The 22,040-nt window shown below is 42.2% G+C and overlaps 1 protein-coding gene across 1 annotated transcript in view; it reads left to right on the top strand.

Annotated features, from left to right (window-relative positions):
• The first annotated feature begins 15,649 nt into the window (after positions 1-15,649).
• hmcn1 (hemicentin 1) overlaps positions 15,650-22,040 on the top strand; it is a 162,635-nt gene continuing 156,244 nt past the window's right edge. The window contains 1 exon segment of the mRNA XM_007895691.2: positions 15,650-16,394. Coding sequence (XP_007893882.2) covers positions 16,136-16,394 — 259 coding nt within the window. The 5' untranslated portion in view covers positions 15,650-16,135.

Genomic DNA, 22,040 nt, shown 5'->3' with positions numbered 1-22,040 from the left:
CGCAATAAGTTATTTTACATACTGTAAAGCCCATTGTATTCTGTGGTTGCTTTGACTCGCAAAACAAACTGTCTCTTGCTCTGTATTTTCGCACAAACGTTAAGAATTGTGCTTGTCCATCTCAATTATTTATTTTTCGTGGTCCATTCAATTTCACACAAAAACTTCCGAGTGCAAGTATAGCGGAATTAAAACAGGCTGCGAGAAAAAGTGGTTCTACAATATACTGTATATAGCTTTATATATAACACACGTAGTCTTGAGTTAACAGTTGTGCAGTTGACAACTGCAAATGATAGACTGGGCAGCAGAATGGCCAGAGACAGCATGGGAACTTTCATGTTGGCTTTCTGTGTTACCAGATTAATAATTCACAAACCAAAAGAAAGAACTTACCACATCAAAACTCGACCCGAGTGTTTGTCCTGTGCTAACTTGACTGTCGAATGCAGTGTCACGTCAGCACAAGAAATATAGTTGTAGTTGTAACTTAACAGCAATCATACGTCCTGTAATAACATCACACTGCAGTTGGAATTATCAGTGTGTCAATTATCCATCCATTGACATACTGATCAGTCCAAATACTTTGCCTCAAATGCTGTGTGACGTCAGCACAGGAAATATAGTCGCAGTTCAAAAGAATCACCACAATTATTTTCTATTTGGGGATTTTCCCCTGTAAATCATTTTAATTCTGTGCAATACCAGGGGCCTTTTGGAACAATTTGTATCAGAATACTGAGGTAACTGAGTTCGGACTCATAAAACACCTGCATGCTGCTACAAACACAGGATAATAACTGTGGTAATTGTTTGTATCTTGGCCTCGACCTGTGTCCATGGAGTTAATAAATAAGCAGTTAATGACACCTCATCAGGACTCGTGCCTGTCAGAATTCTGTTTCTTAGGCACTGCCAAAGAGAGGCACCATTGCACCTCTTTAGTCAGGGAATGTTGTCATTGATTAGCTAATCCAAATGCAGTGTGATGTAGCCCTTGTGGACGGTGGAACTGGGAGTGCATTTGAGAAGTCATTTTTTTTGGGGGGGTGTCACCCGGGTGTCTGACGCGTGCGGAAACCCATCACCACGCTTAAGAGTATCCAAACCAAGCTGAGATTTCCATGCATCCCATCCACACATTGAAATCCCAGCGGTGGATTGTTGGAATGGAATGCACACTCTCTCCCTGGAGGGATACTTCCTGATTACCTCAGTCCAGAAAGCGCAGGTTGGTAAGAGTCAAGGCTTGGGAATCCCAGATGTGCGTTGGGTTACTGCTGGAGTCTAACCAGCTAAAATCATTGATATTGCTGTCCTGCGAGCTTTTCCACTGCTTGCCCAACTAGATCACCCTAAGACCTTGAGAAGTCAAGGCATTGTTAATGCATTTCTCTGAAGCCTCCCCAATGCTTCAGTCTCCATTTTTGCACAGTGAAAGCAAACCATTTGCCCCAAATCGAAATGTTTCTGTGTTACATAGGAATCGTTCCAATTCCAAGGATTTTTCTGTAGCCAGATAGACCAGGTAACAACACGCTGACAATGCACTTGTAAGCATATTGTTTTGGTACAACATGAGATGAGAATTTTATTTCTGGACCTCTGAGTATGCTGAGCTGAGAATGTTCCCACAGAAAAACAGTTTCCTGTTTACATTTACTGCAATATTAACACAAACTAAAGACACAATAATATTTGGACGTGGAAACAGACATAAATCGTTGCTACGTTTTTGGCACCAAAGTGTTTTTGCAAAGCAGTCGAGATGAGGCGAGTTGATGAATATACAGTCAATTCACTTCACAGAATAATCTGTGAAGCGCTTTGAGACGTCTAGAAGAAGTGAAAAGCGCTATATCAAATGCAAAGGTTGTTATTATTGCACTTGTCCGTGTTTGGCTTTAGGGCATTCGCATGGCTTTTGCAATAAATTTAATCGGTTTCCCTGCCCCCATCCAGACTGAAGGACCCTCCCCTGTCTCTTTCAAGGCCCGCCTCAAGACTTTCCTCTTTGATCGTGCATTCAGCCGCCCTACCTCCACCCCTTTTGATTCCAACCCCAAGCTCAGGTGCAAACCCTTAACTGCCCAATGCCTTGGAATGTCCTTTCCAATGTGAAAGGTGCTATATAAATGTATTGTTGTTGTTTTCATCTCTCTGGCCAAGAAGATAGCCATAGACTTGATGCAACTCCATTATCATGAAATCTCCTCTATTTCTCTCCCACTATCTGTTTTTCTTGGTTGTGCATCTGGGCCCTGCTCAGTGACCCCTGATACAATGACACTGGGTCATATCACAGACCATGGATGTTAGATGCTGATGGCTTGAACCCACATCTGATTCTTTCATGTCCCACAGCAAGCCTTCATTGTACAGTTACGCTCTCCGATCACGTGCTACCTCCCCATTGACGCCCTGGATTGCAAAATGGCACCATAAATCTGTCAGCCTACCTAGGACCAGCTATTGCAATGAAGCATAATGTGTATCAAAATTAATCTAACTGTGAACAGGGTAGGAATTGAACCTTGAAAGTGCCCTACATTGTTGGCACGAGTACAGAGGATATTGAACTGAGGAGCCCAGATCAGTCCTGTCAATGTGCCAAATCCAGCCCCAGTTTTCCAGTGTAGCACAAACACACACATAACTACTTAATCACTGACACATTGATTCTTATCTTTGTAATCAGTTTGGCCAACTGGAACATGTGTCACATTCGCCAAAAACGATTCCTTTCATCATTAAAAAGGTTCCCACAACTTATTTTAACCAGGAAAGGAAGGGCGAATCAGATGATTACCCAGCTTGACCAATAAATTACCTATTGGCTAAGTTCCCATTCGGATGAATTCTAAGTGGTCTTTTGTACATCTATTGCGACTTGAGCTCCTTTCATCTGTTGAACTGAAAGGAAGAAGCATTCTCTTAGTGCTGACTTTTTAAAGCTCTCAAAGTGGCATTTCAGGCATCCCAAATGTCTCTGAATGTCCGGCCTGCCTCTGCAGTCGATCCAATGTTTGGATGATCGCAGGAAATTCAGCGTCTTCACTTCTTTGGCATTGGATAGAGCACAACATTGCCCGTACCAAAGTTGTTAGTTACATTTCTCGCAACAGCCTGATAGGGTTGTTGGGTCTTCAGCAATCAACTTCCAATTGCGTTTTACACAGGATCAGCAAATGTTCTGATTATTTTCTCAACCTTGAGAGGTTCAGGTCATTCCATTCTAAAATATTTACTCTACTTTGGGGAGTGCTGTGTTTAGCTGCCTAATCCCCTTTCATTTCTGTTAACTGTGTACAAACGAGGGGCAGTTATTCCTTTGAATGCACACACCTCCATCTATTAGCAGTGCAGGAGATCGATAGCCTCATATTTCATTATTCTAAGCACCTATTTTGGAAGTTTAGGTGCCCTGGGACATCCTCCCAACGTCAAATGTAATATTGTATTGTTTGCTTGATCAGTATCTGAAATAGCTTAAGGTTTTGGGTGTGATCCATCTGATGAATAGTATAACCCAAAACGTTAACCTTCCTTTCTCCTTACAAACAAACTCCAGTGCACTGCACTACTGGGGGTGTGCTGTACTGTTAGAAGTGCCGTCCTTTGGGTGAGATGTTAGCCCCAGGCCTTGTCTACCTCTTCAGGTGGCACTATTCAAAAAGAGAAGGGAGTTTCTCCCAGTGTCAAAGCCAGCGTTGACCGATCCAAGGACTGAAATTGGCCCAAGTGGATAGCAAGATGTGTCCTGCTGAACATTCATACTAGTCTAGACAAGTGTGTGTTTTGTTTTCAGTAACTACTGAGTAGTAACATTTATGGTGTGGCCATCAATCAAGAAAAATTCAATCAAGAAAAGGTTATGTGGTTGGCCGACACAAAAAATTGGCCACAACTGGTCTAGACCAACAATCCCCTAGACTATAGTTCAAAAGCACCTGAGGATGATATTTATTACAGTGGCGTTACACATAAACAGCGGTGGTGATCTACCACAAGGTCAGTTATATGTGTAATATATATATAACTAACTATATTATATATATTTTGTAACCAATACAGTTAAGCTGCTATTCACAACCAATGGGTGAAATTTGAGTGTCACTGTTCACACTACAATTCCAGTTCAGGCCCCATGTTCACAAGTCAAATCCTGTCATGGTGACAGTCAATAATAGATAATAGGTTCTAGGAAGATTGTGATAGTGTTTGAGTGATAAAAACACTTGAACACCTGGTTCTTTAACAACAATTACAACTTTATGCTGTCCTTTTCCTATGCAGAATGTAATCATTAGGTAAAATAATCATGACGATTCATCACAGAATGCGGATGGCAATACAAAGCCTTCAAGTCAAACATTCTAGATCTGGTCCTCAACAGTTCTCTCTGGTTACGAACAATAAATTAAATTGAACCTTTTGTCTTTACCGCTGATCGGATGTTTTTTTCTTTGCATGGGGACCAGTGAATCATATAACGTGAGTGGGTTTTGTTTAGAACAATGACAGGATTAAAAGGAATGATTCATTTCCAAACAAAAGTCCACGTGATGGTTTTAGTTTGGGTCAGCCGGTGTCCATCACATGTGGAAACCCATCACGATGCTTAAGAGTATCCAAACCATACAAAGTATATATAATAATAATAATAATCCTTACATTTGACACAGTGCCTTTCATATTGGGAGGATGCCCCAAAGTGCTTCTCAGGATGTAGTGTAAAATGGAGCAACGTGTGTTTTATGGCCAAATGCAGAAGCAAATTTGTGCACACTAGCATCCTGCAAACTGTCCCTTCTCAAACAATGCCATGGTATCTTTAACATCCACCTGAACAGCCAGAATGGGCCTCAGTTTAATGTTTCATCTGAAGGACAGTATGTCCAACAATGCAGCGTACACCATTGGAGTGATATTTTATGCTATGTGAGTTCTAAGTCCAGACATGGGACTTGAACCTACAGCCTTCTGACTCAGAGGTGAGAGTGCTATCAACTGAGCCAGGCTGACACAACATTTGCCACCTACACATGGAAATTCCCAGTATCTGGAATCAACTGTTTCCTCTCTCTGGCTAGAATGACACACACTCCCCCTTACCCAAATCTGGAGAGTATTAGGTGCAAATTGGCATGAGCCAAGGCTTGGGGACCCCAGAGTCTGCATTCATCTGAAGGTGTTGGCCCCATATTTTACACAATAATTCTCCTCCACTGAATGAAATGGAATTCATCATTTGTTTCCTCTTGTTTTCCACCTACCTCCTCTAATTTCCCACAAGCAACTGCATTTGCAAGTGACTTGGCTCCTATTATCCCAACAGAACTGATCTGTGCAAGCGTTCGTTACAGGATGTGGCAGCTTCACTGACTGAATCCATTGAGAAGGGCACATCACTATGCTGTAAACACACAGCATCACACAACTCAGCAAAACCCCATGTCAATGGGAAGAGTCACCAGCCTTGGACAAGCCATTACAGCGGAGTGTGCGTGCGTATTGTTGGCTGTTGAATAATAAATAGTTTTCCAACTAAACAGAGGGCATCAGTGGCTCCAAGCATTGATGACTGGGTGATTTTATTCTGCTAATGGTCTGAAAAGGATTTAATATGTCGGACAACATAAAAACTCACAAGCGACCAGCGGGCTTTTTATCACTGAGGCGTGAATGAGCAAACGCTTGAAGGGGCAATCAAAACGATGTAAAACCTGCAGGTGACCTAGGTTGTAAACATTCTACAAAATTTCTATTCGGTTGTGAGGTTGATTTCATGACACCAATTTTAAAACCGGTTGAGACCATTGTGCTTCATGACTTCTGGTCACAGAATTTTTTAGTGCAGAGGAAACCCCTTCAACCAATTGTGCCTGTGCTCGCTTTCTCTGTCGCTTACTACACTTTTTATATGGTTAGAGCACTCACCTCGCAAGCGAGAGGACCTAGGTTTGATTCCCAGACAGGGGGAAACCTTAGGCAAGTTTCCTTACTCCACATGCCCCTGTTTATCTAGCAGTAAGTAGGAACCTCCTGTTAGTCAATTAGCGGATCGCTTTCCGGGGGGAATAATCCCTTCAAATAAATAAATAATTTGGTCACGCAATACATGACTGCTTGTGGAATACTGCTGTACACAATTGGCTGCCACTTTTTGCCCACAAAAATATATAGTCAATTCACTTTGCTAATACTATTAATTATTACTATTGCTATTATTATATTTTCACCTCGTCAGATGTTTGTCTATTTCCCCTTCGAAAGGTATTGGGGGTTCTGAGTTCAGTGATTTTGAAAGGGAAAGAAAGTGGCTTTCTTTATAGGGAAATCGCATCGCAATAACAACAGCATTTATATAGCGTCCTTCAAAGGGTACGTAGCTTTCTGAGTGATTGACAGGGGCGGAGACTGACACTGAGCCTGGGGGAAAGGGAGGGGAAAATTAAACTTGCATGATTTTGTGTGGCCACAGCAGGGGGTAGGATATGCATGTGTATGTAGCCCCTGCTGTATAGCACATGCAGGTTCTTATAGTTCAAGCACGTTTTAGGCCTGCTGCTGTGAAGGAGTCACCGCAAGAGTGGCTGGACATATGCATGCTCTTTTCGTCTCTTTCTCTCTCTCTCTCTCTCTCTCCATATGCCCTGTCAGGCTCGAGAATGGAGGTGGCAATGCAGATTCTGAAAATTCACCAAAACGTCGCCAGATTTCATTAAAAGTCACAGTAGCAACTTTTTAAAAAATCTCAGAGAGATCGAAAAAAGTCACTAGATCCAGCGACAAAATTGCTAAATTGGCAACAACACCCCCCCCCACACACACACTCCATGTGAGGCGTACAGTGGCCAGCTCTAACGTTAATACAGTGCTGATTGTGCAAAGCGATAGAACAAACTGACATTGCACCTTTTAACTGCGTCGCCAAAGTTGGCCAATAGCAGCTGCACAACTTTGTAGTCACAAATTTGTTCGAGAAATCACTCTTAACTACTAAGCCTACTACAACTGTAATGACACTTCTAGTTCCTTATTTGTGAAGACAGTAGCAATCATCTCAAGTGCTGCAAGATTGATTAATAGCTTAGGGTTGCGACACAGCAATGTTGTGTATGCCTGTGCACTGCTGATGGTGAGGAAGGGTGTAGTAAAGGATTGAAGCCTAACTCGGTTGTTTCACTGGCTTTCCCTATGCAGAATTCGTCAGCCAACTTCTTACATCTCTTCCATATGTCAATGAAATGATACGTTATGTTGTTATGCACTACGATCAAAGCATCTGTTCAAAGATGCAGGTAGTTTGAGATGCAGTTGTTAATATTTGCGCTATTCCCTGTATCTTCCGTCGTATTCGCCTTTCCTTACCCAATTCATTTATTGTGCTTAATTTTGTTCAATTAAATATGGTTTGTGAAATCTACAGAAATAAGTGAAAACCATTCAAGATGTACATGTGTCTCTATTTTTCATATGATTAGCTAAATATTTTGTAGGAAAAACTGGCACTTGGGTCACCAGTAAGTGTTGGTGGCCGCCCACTGTGGCCACTAAAATAATTTGTTTGAGAACCACTGAAGTATATCATTCATAAAAGGCAGAGAGAACATGCCCCGGAGGGATGTGATTGTGGACTTGCCTGGTGACTGCATCCTATGACCAGGGGCATCTTATGGTTCTTTTGGATGTGAAGCACCTTATTTAGGTATAGTGTGGACCTCACTGAACCAAAATAAAGCTCAACTGGCAAACAAAATCTAACACAAAGCTGCCAATCCGCCCCACAGGAGCAAGATTTATCAGTGAAACGAGGGGAAAATAGTTTTGAGAGTGATCTGAACAAATAGCATTTCAGGAATGTTTAAGGATTGTGGATTCAGTCACGTGACAGAAAAATACATTGCAATGATAACAACAAAATAGTTGCAGGCTAACCCTGGGTAAATAATCCCACAGCAATTCCCGGCACCGATCATGAACAATTTGTTGTGGTATGTGGAGAAATTAGCGCTCAGTGCACTCAGATTTGTGCCATTGTCCTTTTCTTAATCTCATGTTCTTTCAACATCCTCTCCAATTGTCCTCTCATATTCCTGAAAACAGTTACATGTCTCTCTGACCACATTATTTTACAGTCCAGGAAAAGTAGACAAGTAAGCAGAGCGTTTGCCTCAGTAATGGAGCACACAGATTACCAACACAGAGAGTTGAGTCCCATCTGAAGCATCTCAGAAAGGAGATGCACCTTACGGAGGTACATTAGATTCCAAATGGGATTGAGAAAGTAAACCAAGAACCATATCCACAGCTATGTCAAGGGGAGCTTAGAGTGGCCAAAAAAAACACAAGTTGATTCGTAAAAGGCAATTACAAGACAAGCATCGAACAGCATTCCTTTATCCTGAGGACATTTAATTAATGAGTTGAATGGGCTACTAAGAAAGGTTGTTGAGGGCAGAACTTGGGACTCATTTACTAAACATCTTGATGGTACAATAAGGGTAGTAGCATTATGTCCTGTAAGGATAAGATCAAACCAGCCAAAGGTAGGGTGTTTATATTTTAATAAACTAATTCTAGTAAACATCTCTGGAATTTCCTTGTGAGGTGGAATGCACGGAACTCTGTCAGGTTCGGATACCCTTAATTATTGTGATGGGTTCCTGCATGTATCAAACACCCACCTGACAACAAAAAATAGTGCCCTTCATTCATGGGTAGAGTCTCAGAGCGCTGACACAGGGAAGTGGTTAGTACAGGGACCACAACCTGTGCCACAAACACACTTCCCAATAAGCCAAGCTATGCCTGCTTGTAGCTGAGCAAAGCAACTCATCCACAGAAACCTAGGAAGGTAGTAATGCACATTACTGTACATGGCTGAAAAAGCCCTTTTGTGGTCTCTCTGGCTGATAAAAATAAAGTAAAACCAAATGGTACATTAATCACACCCCTGATGTTTCCTACTGAGATGCAACTCACATTAGTACTTGGAGATTTGGACTTCTTTTCCCTGCTATAGCTTAATGACAAAGCTACAGGGACCCCTACTGACCACATCCATGCTTTCAATCTAGCACAGCAATGCAGAACATATGCTGTGTAACAAGTTACCTAATGTATATGGATATGTATATTGATACTTTTGCATACAAATCAAATGAGACTATTACTTATTGACAACATTGAGCATGTTTAGTGTGTAGAAAAGAATAGAATTAGGGAGAACCTTTGATTGATTGACAATTAACTGGGCCTTTGAGCTCACAGTCTAGGCTGACACGCCAATGCAGTGTTATGAAGTGCTGCATTGCCAGAGGTGCAGTCCTTCAGATGAGATATTAAACTGTTCAGGTGGACATTAAGTATCCCATGGTACTCTTTGAAAAGAGAAGAAAGTTTCTCCTGGTGTCCTGGCCAACAATCACCCAGATAAAATTGACCATTCACTTCACTGCTGTTTATGTGACATTGCTCTATGAAAATTGGTTGCCGAATTTGCCGAAATAAGCAGTAACTACACCTTACAGTAAATACTGCGAAGGACATTGAGACGTTTCCGTGCTGTGAAAGGTTCTATAACAAATGCACAGACCTTAATTTTAATTGTTCTCTGCTGGAGGTTAGCAGTGTATCTGACTGATTTGCAGACCAGTTGATGTGAGATCAAGCCTCAGATCCTTCTTTCTCATGTATTATTATTGTCCTGTCAGTTAGTGCTGCTGATCTTTGAGGTTTTTAATTTGAATTCTTGACAAATTATATTTTAAGGCCCAAGAGATGAAAATGCCATTCGCCATCTTGCAAGTGTTTTTTTTAAACCTATTGAGGGTCAGTCTCCAACAACAACAAGTAATTTATATTTGCATAGCACCTTTCACGTTGAAAGGACGTCCCAAGGCACTGAACGGTTAAGGACCTTATGAGCTCAAGTCCTGACTAAATCCTAGTTCCTACCAAATATAATTACATAGTTCCCTTTAATTTTACTTTTTTGTCTTGGAGAGACTGAAACAACCGTCCCAGGAAAAGTAAAGCATAAAATGGAGTGCTGTATAAACAGACGTTAAAGGCTCCGCTCTAAAGGTCTGGTTATATTACAGCATATTACTCCCATTCCTCTTGACAAGAAGTAGGTTTTTAGCAAGGAGAGCAATTTTCTCTTAGAACCAAAATTGCTTGTGTGAAGAATTACTTTTAAATTGAATTCAGATTGGACACATGAAGGAAAATTACCTTCTAGTCATTTGCCTTTCTGCAGGGAATGTGTAAAAACAGGACACTGTACGTTTCCAAAAGCCAAAGTAAACCACATTTGATCAGATAGCTGACATTAGGCACCTCACTTGGAAAATTCCAGGCATTGCAGACTGTGCAATTAAATACAGTGATAAAGTTGCCTTCAAAAATAGGGTAACTCACTCTATGAGGACTCCAATAAGCATTAGAGTGATAAAATCACATAATATAATGCAGCAATGTTATTTATTTATGTGTAATTCTCTAATTCTGTCTTGGAATGTTCCTTGTGAATTTTCAGATAAGCTGTTTTTCTAGATGTTGTTATAGAAGAAAATATAATAACATTTCATCCAAGGCACCTCAAGCAGGATAGCGTCCCAGAGCGCTTGACAGTGGCAGGTGAGGTAAGATAAGCACAGTGTTCCTGAGGTTTAACTGGCTCCTTCATGACATAGTTGGCAAAGCAAATCTGCAGCAATCCAAGACTTTGTTGATGGGGTGACCAGCCTTGTCAGGTGCGACCTAGAGGTGCAGACATGTTCTCAGCTCGATGAGGAGCAGGTTCGATGGGCTGAATGGCATCCTCCTGTTCCTAAGAACTGTGTAGAACTTCAGGCTGGAAGGAACTCTCAATGCTCAGGGGATAACATTCTTTACTTAAGCTTTCCTTAAGAGCGTTTAAGTCATTAAATGTTAGCCAGTAGTGGGGGCCACAGGACAGTAGATCACTGGGAGAGTGCACTTGGAATTAAAATAAATTTAATAATTATAATAATTCTTGCATTTGATAAAGCACTTTATCACTTCTTCAAGACCTCTCAAAACACTTCACAGAATATATTGTAAAGTGAATTGACTGTAAATTTTGTGGGCAAAACGTGGCAGCCAATTGCATGCAGCAGTGTCCCACAAACAGTCATGGATCGAGTGAACAATTTTTAATTTGTTTTAATTTGAAGGGATTATTAACCCGGAAGGTTTTCCGCCAATCGGGTTCCGACTTAACAAACGGGTTCCTACTTACTGCTAGGTAAACAGGGGCGTGTGGAGTAAGGAAGCTTGCCTAAGGTTTTGCCTTGCCTGGGAATCTCTCGCTTGCAAGGCAACTGCTCAAAATTTGTTTCTAAATTAATTAGAAATGGACTTGGACTGGAATAGGAGAATCAAAATAAACATTTTTTCAATTAATCTTATAATAATAACAATGCAGCACAATACATGTCTAGCTAGGAGTGCGCTACCCATTAGGGGACTGATTTGCAGGATTGAGAACATGTCTGCACCTCTTGGTCCCACCTGACAAGGCTGGTCACCCCATCAACAAAGTCTTGGATCGCTGCAGATTTGCTTTGCCAACTATGTCATGAAAGAGCCAGTTAAATCTCAGAAACACTGTGCTTATCTTACCTCACCTGCCACTGTCAAGCGCTCTGGGATGCTATCCTGCTTGAGGGGTATTATATAAATGCCAGTTGTTGTTGTTGTTGAGTATTGCCAATCCTTCAAATAGTTTCTGGGACTATCCTGATTTTTTTTATGTGTGTTTCGTATCCTGGCTTGTCTGTATTTCTCTTGGATTCAGGATGGACTGGGTGGGTGGAAATCACTTCATGCATCTGTGCAAACATCTTGAATCGTTTCCGTTGCAGAGAGGACAGCAGTGGTTCTGATGGGCTAGCAATCTGGTAATCGGAAGCCTCAAGGCTAAGATATTGTACCTCAATTTTGTCCTCAATTGAATCTTTGATCAGCAATGGATGAACCACAATTGTCCATTGCTATAAAGGCTACAACTTCAAAGCCCGCCTATATCTTTTAAAAAGAGAGATTTTGCAGGTCCTGTTGACTACATGTCCCTAAACTCTATTTTTACTTGCTAATCAGAAATTTGGAATCCTTTTTCCAACAAGATGCATATTTTAAAACACTCTGCGGAGATCCAGAAACATTCCGTCCTCTCTACTCGTAAATTGTTCCTGGTGATTAGTTTGAGAGATTTCTTTTTCATTCTATATTTTAACAGATGTCTCCTGTCCAGTGAACCCGCTGTCTGGACAGCAACTTAGGAGCAGCACAATTTGCCAAAATGATTTAAACTAGTGCAACTTTCAGAAAGCTCTTTTCCTGATAGCCCCCCTCAATTACCTGACTACCCCCCCACCCCCAACCTCAGTTTCACACCATATCTATCAGTGAGTCTGTGTCACATTACCACCTAAAGTGGAAAAATTGAGCCCATTTTTCCTTACCATCCAGAGGAAATGCTGGGAGGAATGTGGTATCCAGTGACTGGAATAAGAGATCAAAATAACAAAATTCCTACATGTCAACAGGCAGGATTTTCATGTTAATGGTGTGTTGCCAACTTCAAGGTTTTCAGTTTAGGAGAAGGTCCTGTTTGCAAAGCAAAGATATAGTTCTATCCGGAATTCCCCTTTCCACTCATTTTTTCCTAATACTTAAAAATAATAGTAACCCTTGCATTTGATATAGCATCCTATCATGTCAAAATGTCTCAGTGCTTCATAGAGTGTTACGTAAAGTGTTGTGAATATTTTGTAGGTGAACACAGCTAATTTGTGCACATCAAAGTCAGACAAACACTCATGAAGTGAGTGACTAATTTTATCTGGAGGATTGTTGGTCGGGACCCTGGGCGGAACTCGCTTGCCTTTTTGAACAGTGCCATGAAATCTTCATTGTCCATCTGAACAGGTATATATTTTTTGTCAGCCAGGTGTCTGACACATGCAGAAACCCTCACCATGCTTAAGAGTATCCAAACCAAATTGAGAATTCCATGCTTCCCACCTACACATAGAAATTCCAAAGAGAGATTGTTGGAATGAAATGCACACTCTCCCTGCTTACCTAATTCGGGAAAGTATTAGGGACAGATTGGCAAGAGCCAAGGCTTGGGGACCCAAGAGTGTGTGTTGGCAGATGAGCCTCTATTTAAAAATCTTGTTTGAAGAACAGGACCCATGATAATGCAATGTCTGGCATGTAAACTCAAAGTCCCTATGAGGTTTTAATTTCAAAATGGTTAAGAATATAATTTCCCCCAGATGTTATACCGGCTCAGTTGGTAGCACTCTTACCTCTGAGTCAGAGGTTGTGGGTCCAAGCCCCATGTTTGGGCTCTGAGCTCACTGTCTCCAATGCAATTTTGGGAGAGCCCTGCAAATGCCATCCTTCAAATGAGACATTAAACTGGGGTTCTGTCTGCCTGTTCAGGAGGACATTAAAGATCCCACAGCACTATTCAAAAAGATAAAGGAGTTTCTCCCAGTGTCCTGGCTGACAATGCCCAAGTTATAATTAGTCACTGCTGTCATAAATTGGCTACCAACTATGAATAAATAGTCACTACACTTAACAGAAAACTCTCTGAGGTATTTTGATGTGATAAGGCGAGGTAACAAATGTTGTTACTAAAACCCTGATTTACAACTTTCGAAATTGAATGGCACAAACATGTGACCCACTAGAGGGAGCCATACATCTTTGAATCTAATACATTGTTCTGGCAGAGATGTGGTAAAAAGCAAAGATGTTTGCTGGCAGCTTTATAGATCGAACTCATCAAAACATGTACTTATTGCAAACTTTTTTTTTTGCCTTTCAAACGACGTTGGCATTGTGTTTAAGTTGGCAAAAGAGTTTACTCTGAAAACTGAAAACTCTGCTCAAAAATCATTGTGCCGGGTGCTGATGTGAATTTTTGCTGTTCCAGAAGTTATACCCTCTGCGATCCTTTCATTTCAGAATGTGTATTTTGTGGCTCATCTATCTTGTTTCTGACCTTAAACTCAAAAGGCGACCAATCTGTGACACAGCGATATCGTTTGATATTTGGGTCGAAATTTTTGTATTTCATGGGCTTCCTTAGATCATTTGGCTACAAAATACCAGTCTTAACTTAACAATATATTCTGTGATGCGCTTTGAGACATCTCAACAATGCGATACAGTGCTATATCAAATGCAAGGATTATTATTATTTCCCTTTAACGAACCTCCAGAAGTAGATTACATTGGAGCAAAGTTCCCGCATGCAGTGCAAATACTTCTGATGATCAGGAGCAGTACTCACTCCGATTCCTTATTGAGCAATTAATCACAAATCTCATTAACAAATATTGCAAATTGGATACCCATTGCACCACCAACCCCCTGACTGCTTACAGAGCTGGGAAAATATACTCCTCCAAGACATGAACAGTACAGTAATAAATAATCCTATGTGATCAGCAAAAGTTGTCACATCTTGCTATTTCTTAATCCTTCATTGTAACAATCCTTGCATTTGATATAGCATCTTTCACATCAGAAGAACGTCTCAAGGAGTTTTGCAGGATTTATTGTAAAGCGTAGTGACTGTGTATTTTACAGGCAACAACAACTTGCATTTATATAGCACCCTTCACGCAATGTAGTGTCTCAGAGGGCTTGACAAATGCAGCGGCCAATTTGTCACAACAATGACCAACAAACAGCTATGATGTAAATGATCAATTTTATTAGTGGAGTTGTTGTCCAGGACATTGGGGTGGTGGGGGAGAGAAAACTAGAACTGTCCAGCGCCTTGGGATGTCCTCCTGGAAATGCTGATTTGCACTGTAGCTTGTGATATAGAATGAAATAATTCTAACTCAAATGATAACTATGTGTATGCATGAGTGTGGGGGGTTGAAAGGGGTGGTTGAAATTATTAATTATAATACTCTCTACATCAAGTGGCTCTTTTTTTTAAAAAAAAACATGATTTGGGTTTGGTCAAAAGGTCCATATTTACATAGAATAAAAGTCCACGTTACACTGTACAACATCCAAGTGAATTCGGACAAGTTGATCAAACCTACAATGCAGCGAAGCAGCGACCAGGTGTAATCTATTCAGATCTCAGTCGCTGCAAAGATCAATGCAATGATGTGGGGAGACTAGTTTCAGCTGAACCCCCCCCACAATAATAAGTTACTCGTCTCAGACTTGGTCAGTTACCAAGTGATGAAGCTCATCCCTTGCAATGCCTTCAATTCTGCAAGTTAACGAGATGGCATCGTGCAGAGGCAAACCCATCAGCTCAATCAGCAGCACACAGACCCACAGGGTAGCAAAGTACTCCTGGGAAAGACAAAAAAAAAAATATATGTATATATACACGTTACCCAGATTGTATCTCTAGGCACATTATATACCGTATGCACCCGTTGACAGCAAGATGCATTTTTCATTAATGCCTTAAGAGTCAAAAGTGCCTCCAGTCCTGGACCTTTAAACCAATAATCACCCAAAGGGGCCCCTGAAACCCCCACTGGCTCCAGTGCAGTGCGATCCAATCGGCGCTCAGCACTCTCCGGGGGTATCATCTCGCCTTGTGGAAGGAGGAGAGGAGAGGAGGAGGAGGAGAAGAAGAGGCTGATCAGAGCTGAGGAGCTCCACTTGCAGTCGCATCAGCTCTGGCTGAGAGCCCCGGGACCGGAGACACCCAAACCCACCAGGGACCCAGACCCAGACCCCCACTGCAATCCCAGCAGGAGAGAAGCACACAGCAGAGGGCAAGCGGGGCGAGGAGGAACCTTGGACCATTTTCCTTTCTGCCCAGCATTGGGCAAGACCCCCTGCCTCCACACCGGGAGGGAATCATTCCCAGGCACAGCCACAAAAAGAGTATTGCTCTTAGAGAGATTTTTTTTTTTTAACACACACAACACAACACACACAACACACACACACACACACAGAGATCAGAGCGATTTTGCAAACACTTTCCCTTTAAATGCATCGACCGACACTGGACGTCTTCTGACTTCTTTTTTGGAGGGTCCGGAAGGAAAATCCCGATCCCAAGTCCGGTTGCAAGTTCTTCCCACACAGCACAATGCCTGTGCCGGTGAGCCCGATCCGCACGGTGTGCCTCCTGGTCCTGCTCTGCTCCTCGGCTACTCCCGGGAGCGAGGAGAGGGCGGAGGACATCCCGGAGGGCGCCTCCACCCTCGCCTTCGTGTTCGACGTGACCGGCTCCATGTACGATGATTTGGTTCAGGTCATCGAAGGCGCCTCCAAGATACTGGAAACGTCGTTGAGCCGACCCAAGAAGCCGCTTCACAACTTTGCCCTCGTGCCCTTTCACGACCCAGGTAAGCCCATAGCCCACAGCTCATAGCCCACAGCTCATAGCCCACAGCTCATAGCCCATAGCCCATAGCCCACAGCTCATAGCCCACAGCTCATAGCCCATAGCCCACAGCTCATAGCCCATAGCCCACAGCTCATAGCCCATAGCCCATAGCCCATAGCCCACAGCTCATAGCCCATAGCCCATAGCCCACAGCTCATAGCCCACAGCTCATAGCCCATAGCCCACAGCTCATAGCCCACAGCCCACAGCTCATAGCCCATAGCCCACAGCCCACAGCTCACAGCCCATAGCCCACAGCTCATAGCCCATAGCCCATAGCCCATAGCCCATAGCCCACAGCTCATAGCCCACAGCCCATAGCCCATACCCCACAGCTCATTGCCCACAGCCCACAGGTCATAGCCCACAGGTCATAGCCCACAGCTCATAGCCCACAAACCACAGCTCATAGCCCACAGCTCATAGCCCATAGCCCACAGCCCATAGCCCATACCCCACAGCTCATAGCCCACAGCTCATAGCCCACAGCTCATAGCCCACAGCTCATAGCCCATAGCCCACAGGTCATAGCCACAGCTCATAGCCCTCAGCCCACAGCTCATAGCCACAGCCACAGCTCATAGCCCACAGCTCATAGCCACAGCTCATAGCCCACAGCCCATAGCCCATAGCCCACACCCACAGCCCCAGATCAGGGTTTGGGACAGAAATCAATTCATTGGCGATGAGGCTTTTTGCTTTTGCTGCTACCGATTCGTTCTGGGGTCTTCACTCTGTCTGTCTGTGTCTGTCTGTGTGTCTGTCTGTGTCTCTGTGTGTCTGTCTGTGTGTGTGTCTGTCTGTCTGTCTCTGTCTGTCTGTGTCTGTGCTTCCACGTTGTCGTGTTAATTTCAGAGTTTCCTTTGCAAAAATCAGCTTTTTTTAAAATTTAAAATTAAAACACACACACACAAGTTCCATGAGCTAATCTGCAGATGTTAGCAATCCTTGAATCCCACCCCTCCTTTCCTAAAACCCAGGGCAGGCGGTTTCTAGAAAGCACAAGGTATGGCTCTCTCGCTCTTCTTTTTAGTCAGTGTTATTTTGAACTTCTGGGTTGTTAACAGGTCAGAGAAATGTTGCAGCAACTTTTAACTGATCTCAACCTGGTTGACTGCTGGATCTCCAACACACCGAGATCGCACCAGGACTAGAAACAGAAGTCGGGTTGCATTTTGTCAGCTTGTTACAGGGTCAGGAATAGAATGGAGCAAAACAGACGAGTATTGCTTTTTTAAAAAAAAAAATCACAACCCAAAGAAGACAAAAATACCCTTTGCTCCTTCCTTTAGACCAAACAGCTTATCCCAGACCCCTGCCCACCCACTCCCCATCTCCTGGGAGGAAAAGTTGTGCACAGACACTCCCTGAACACCAACGATAGAATGGTTGGACAACACTGCAGATTGGTTTTTTTTTATTTGGAAGTCTCTTTAGATATATCCACTACTCTTGTGTGTTTGTGTATCTCTAGTCTTACTCGAGGCTTTATAATGTTAAACCTATTCCCTCTGGTTCTGGCTCACAGGTAGGAAGATAGGAATTGATAGATGAATAAAGTTCGCCTTCTATCATCCTGTCTATCTATCATATTCTATCATACTACAATAATGGAGATGTTGATAGCAATGAATTCAGTATGGATTAGTCTGCAACCCAGTGGAAAGCTACAGAAACCTTAGTTCCACAGTTGTCTAGTTCTTCCAAGCAAACTACACTTACTATATCAAATTAACACTTACTATACAGCTCTGCAGGGAGCCTGCCTACATCTAGGTTCTGGTCTAATTTGCGATATTTCTTAACAGGATTCCTTAATGACAAATCCGAGTCACATTTGGGAGCTTGATCTAAATTATCTGTTTTGTAGGAGATCTGTTTTGAGCAGATTTCATGCAATGTACAGTAGATAAATGCATCAAAGAGATGTACGACAAGCTGAATATCTTGTTTGTGTCTGTGCTTTAAGCTTCTGCAGTAGATGTGAAACCAATGGTGAGCAAGTTGAAGGATGCAAAAGCCATATTATCCAATGGTTCAGCTAGAGAGCTGTTCATTGTTTGAGTGCTAAATGAACTTGTTCTTGGATTGCATGCCGAACAATGGCTGGAAGTGTGAGCCACACAGCCACTGTAAACAGCAGGAGTGAACATTGAGTGGTTTATAACATACCAAAATCCTAGAGTATCTGACTTGCTCTCTGTGATGGATGCTCAAAAGCTATTCTCAATATTCTAAATACTATATGAGTGTACAAATGAGTCACACAAGTGACAATAACATGGTTCAGTTTACAATCGTATCCCGGAGAGCACTTGATTGATCTTGCTGATAATAACAGCTTTAACATTGTCTGATGAGCATCAATGAGTGGCCAGTAATGATTTAAATTGCACAAGCATCTCATCCTCTATCTCCTTCTTTCTAATTTGGAATTATTTACAAATCGAACCTCTTTCAGGTACTATGAGTGGAGTCCTGTAGCTCAGTGGTTAGAGCACTTGCTTTGCAAGCGAGAGACCTGAGTTCAATTCCAGGCAGAGGGCGAAACCTTGAACAAGTTTCCTTACTCCACACACCTGATAATAATCCCTCCAAAAACAATAATAAATTGGTCATTTTCAATCCACGACTGTTTGTAGGACACTGCTGTGCGCAATTGGCTGCTGCGTTTCACCCACACATATATAGTCAATTCACTTTACAGTGTATTCTGTGAAGCGCTTTGAGATGTCTAGAAGACATGAAAAGCACTATATCAAATGAAAGGATTATTATATTACTACATTGGTGGAATGCTCATCTGATGAGCTCTTGATCTTTGGCAGAGAGTGTGGGTGAAATGCTGTATCTTCAGGGAAGAAGGGGGCAATCAGCATGGTCCTCTTCCACAAATCTCTTAGCGCAATAACATTGACAGCTTCATTTATCTCCAAACCCAATCCAGCAGGATTTAATCTGCATTCTGAAAGATCCCCAAGGATCAGAAAACACCAGACTTTATAGTTTTTCAGAACCTTGCTCTTTTGCAGGAAATATCATAAGAAGTTTATTTAAGTAGCGCCTTTCACTTGAATAAAAGCAAGATTGATTAGAAATGAATGCAAATGCTGAAATTTCAATACATGCTATTTTTTGCTTGAACCCGTGGCTGCATTCCTAGCTCTTCTGTTAAGCTTCCTTCTAAGTCAGTCGAGTTTTCAAAGATGAAAGGGTTAGAAATTCCACTTAGTCTTTGTCTACAAGACTTATTTTACCTTAAAATTAAAGATTGTTGAAGGTCAATTTCCTTGCAAGAACTGCGGTAAACCAACTTTCAAATTATGGTTGAATTTAAGAAGTTTCCACGATTTTGCATGGTATTAAATTTTAAGACAAAATGATCTTAACAAAGACCAGATGAAATTTCGGGCTCCAAGTGTGTCAGAGTTCCAGTACCTCGGCATAAGGAAAGCTTGTCCTTAAAGACTGTGCTTTCGGTCATCTTTCCCCTCCTCATATCCACCCCCACAGCTCTGGTGCCCAGCCAAAATTGTCAAGCACTTTGGGCCATCTTCCCAACGCGAATGATGCTATATAAATGTAACTTGTATTAAGTGCTTTTGTGTTTGCTCACTCTGTTTGTAAGAGGAGGGAGCAAAAATAGGCCTCTTCTTTTTTTTTCTCTCTCTGAATGCTGCCATAATTACTTCATAATAATGTTTGCATTTGCATTGTTGGGGGAGGGAGAAGCCTAGATGAAGCCCATTTTGCACCATAGCTTCTACAGCGGACTATTGTGGGATGGATGGGGTGGATCCAGCCACACACACATTACACTGGTTGAGCAGGATGTTTGTAACTTGCTAATGAGGTGCTGACCACTCTCTGTGTGATTAGGGAGAGTCCTTTAACAGGGATATAGAAAGTTCCCTGCTGTTACTGTATATCCTTTGTCACCGGAGACCACTGATGGTTTTTAGCTCAGAGAAACTATTACTGAGGGCTATTGAAAGTTACAATTTACCTAAATTCAGATACTTGCTCTCCTACATACTGTATTACAACAATAAAAATAATCCTTGCATTTGATTTTGCACCTTATCAAGGTGTTGAGATATCTATAAAGTGGATTGACTGCGTATTTTCTGGGTGAAATGCGGCAGTCAGTTGTGTACAACAATATCCCACAAACAGCCATGGAGTGACCAATTTGATTTGGGGGAATTTGTTAACCAGAACACTGGCGAGAGAAACTGCCTTTTCTTTTGGAATAATGTGTGGGATCTTTAACATCCACCTGAACAGGTAGATGGGATCTCGGTATATTGTGCAGGAAGGCTATATGTGCATGTACTGATGGCTCCCTTTATAACCCTCCCCCTTTTTAAAATATGTGGTGAAGCTCTGGTAGCAAAGATTGGCTTTGGGAAAGGAATAGCATTGATACCAATATCATTGATTAAAGGCAAAAAGGGAAAAGCAACGGCCAATTCAAAAGGATTATTTTAAGTGAAATCTGTGGCATTTCATAATGTGTTCCTTGTGCACGGGATCAGTGACCTGAATGACTTCCTCCTATTCTTACTATATCACATGTAGATGCAGAATCCTGAGGCTGAATGAATGAAAAGGGATGTTGCAGAACAATTTGCCAAAATGCCAGAAGGGATGTGTCTCAGATTATTACGTTATTAATGGCTTGGTCTAATAATGATGACATTAAGTTTGGAGCACAGCTTTTATTAGTAGAAAATAAACTTGAAGGTTTGTTGGCGAGTCCAAAACTAAAGGACAAAAATAGTAGTAAATCTAATGGGGAGTTTAGGAGGAAGGTCTTCACCCAGAGAGTGGTGAGAATGTGGAACTCAACAACAACAAGATTACATTTGTATAGCACCTTTCACGTCGGGAGGACATCCCAAGGCACTGGACAGTGTACAATATTTCAATCACTGACAGATGCTGCGGTTAAAACAAAACGTATCAACGTATTTAAGGGGGAACTCTGCACAGCTGAGGGAGAAGGGAATAGGGAGATATAGGCGAGAGAACAGGATGGGTGGGGGCTTGTGTGGAGGAATATAAACATTGGTGTGGACCAGTTAGGCTTGTGTGCTTGCCATATTACTCTACGTAATTCTTGTTTCCTCATCACATTGTACTGCCTTGGGTCTCCATTCAGGAGCCTCTGATCAATCACCCCATCAAAAGGAAAACCACAGGCAACTGTGTGTGAAAGAACCTTTTGAAGCCTGATCAGCTTTCCTTCAGGGACGCACTTAATCCATGTTTACAAGGTCAAGTAATGTTAAACTAAAACAACAAGCCACACTATTTACAGCTGTCAGTGCTGCAGCTACATTAAGTTCAAAGGAGAACAAAAGCTCTTGGGAAAAGAGGGGCAGGGATGTGCTCTTCTCCATAAGTAATTCCTCCAGTGAGAGAGGAAAGAGACCAGGTTGCTGGAGACCCACTGAGTTAGGTTTCTTGATGGGGAAAGATTCCTCCCCCGGGGGGCGTGGGGGTGTGTTGTCACATTGGCGTCGCTTTGACTCCTGGATACGGATCCTGCTGCTCCCAGTGTAATTTAAAAGATCAGTGCGAACATTTAATCAGTGTGAGC

The sequence above is a fragment of the Callorhinchus milii genome, unplaced genomic scaffold (genome assembly GCF_018977255.1).
Source record: "Callorhinchus milii isolate IMCB2004 unplaced genomic scaffold, IMCB_Cmil_1.0 Scaffold5, whole genome shotgun sequence".
Taxonomy (NCBI): domain Eukaryota; kingdom Metazoa; phylum Chordata; class Chondrichthyes; order Chimaeriformes; family Callorhinchidae; genus Callorhinchus; species Callorhinchus milii.
Note: the sequence above shows the minus strand (reverse complement) of the source record. Positions and strands in the feature narration are given on the sequence as shown.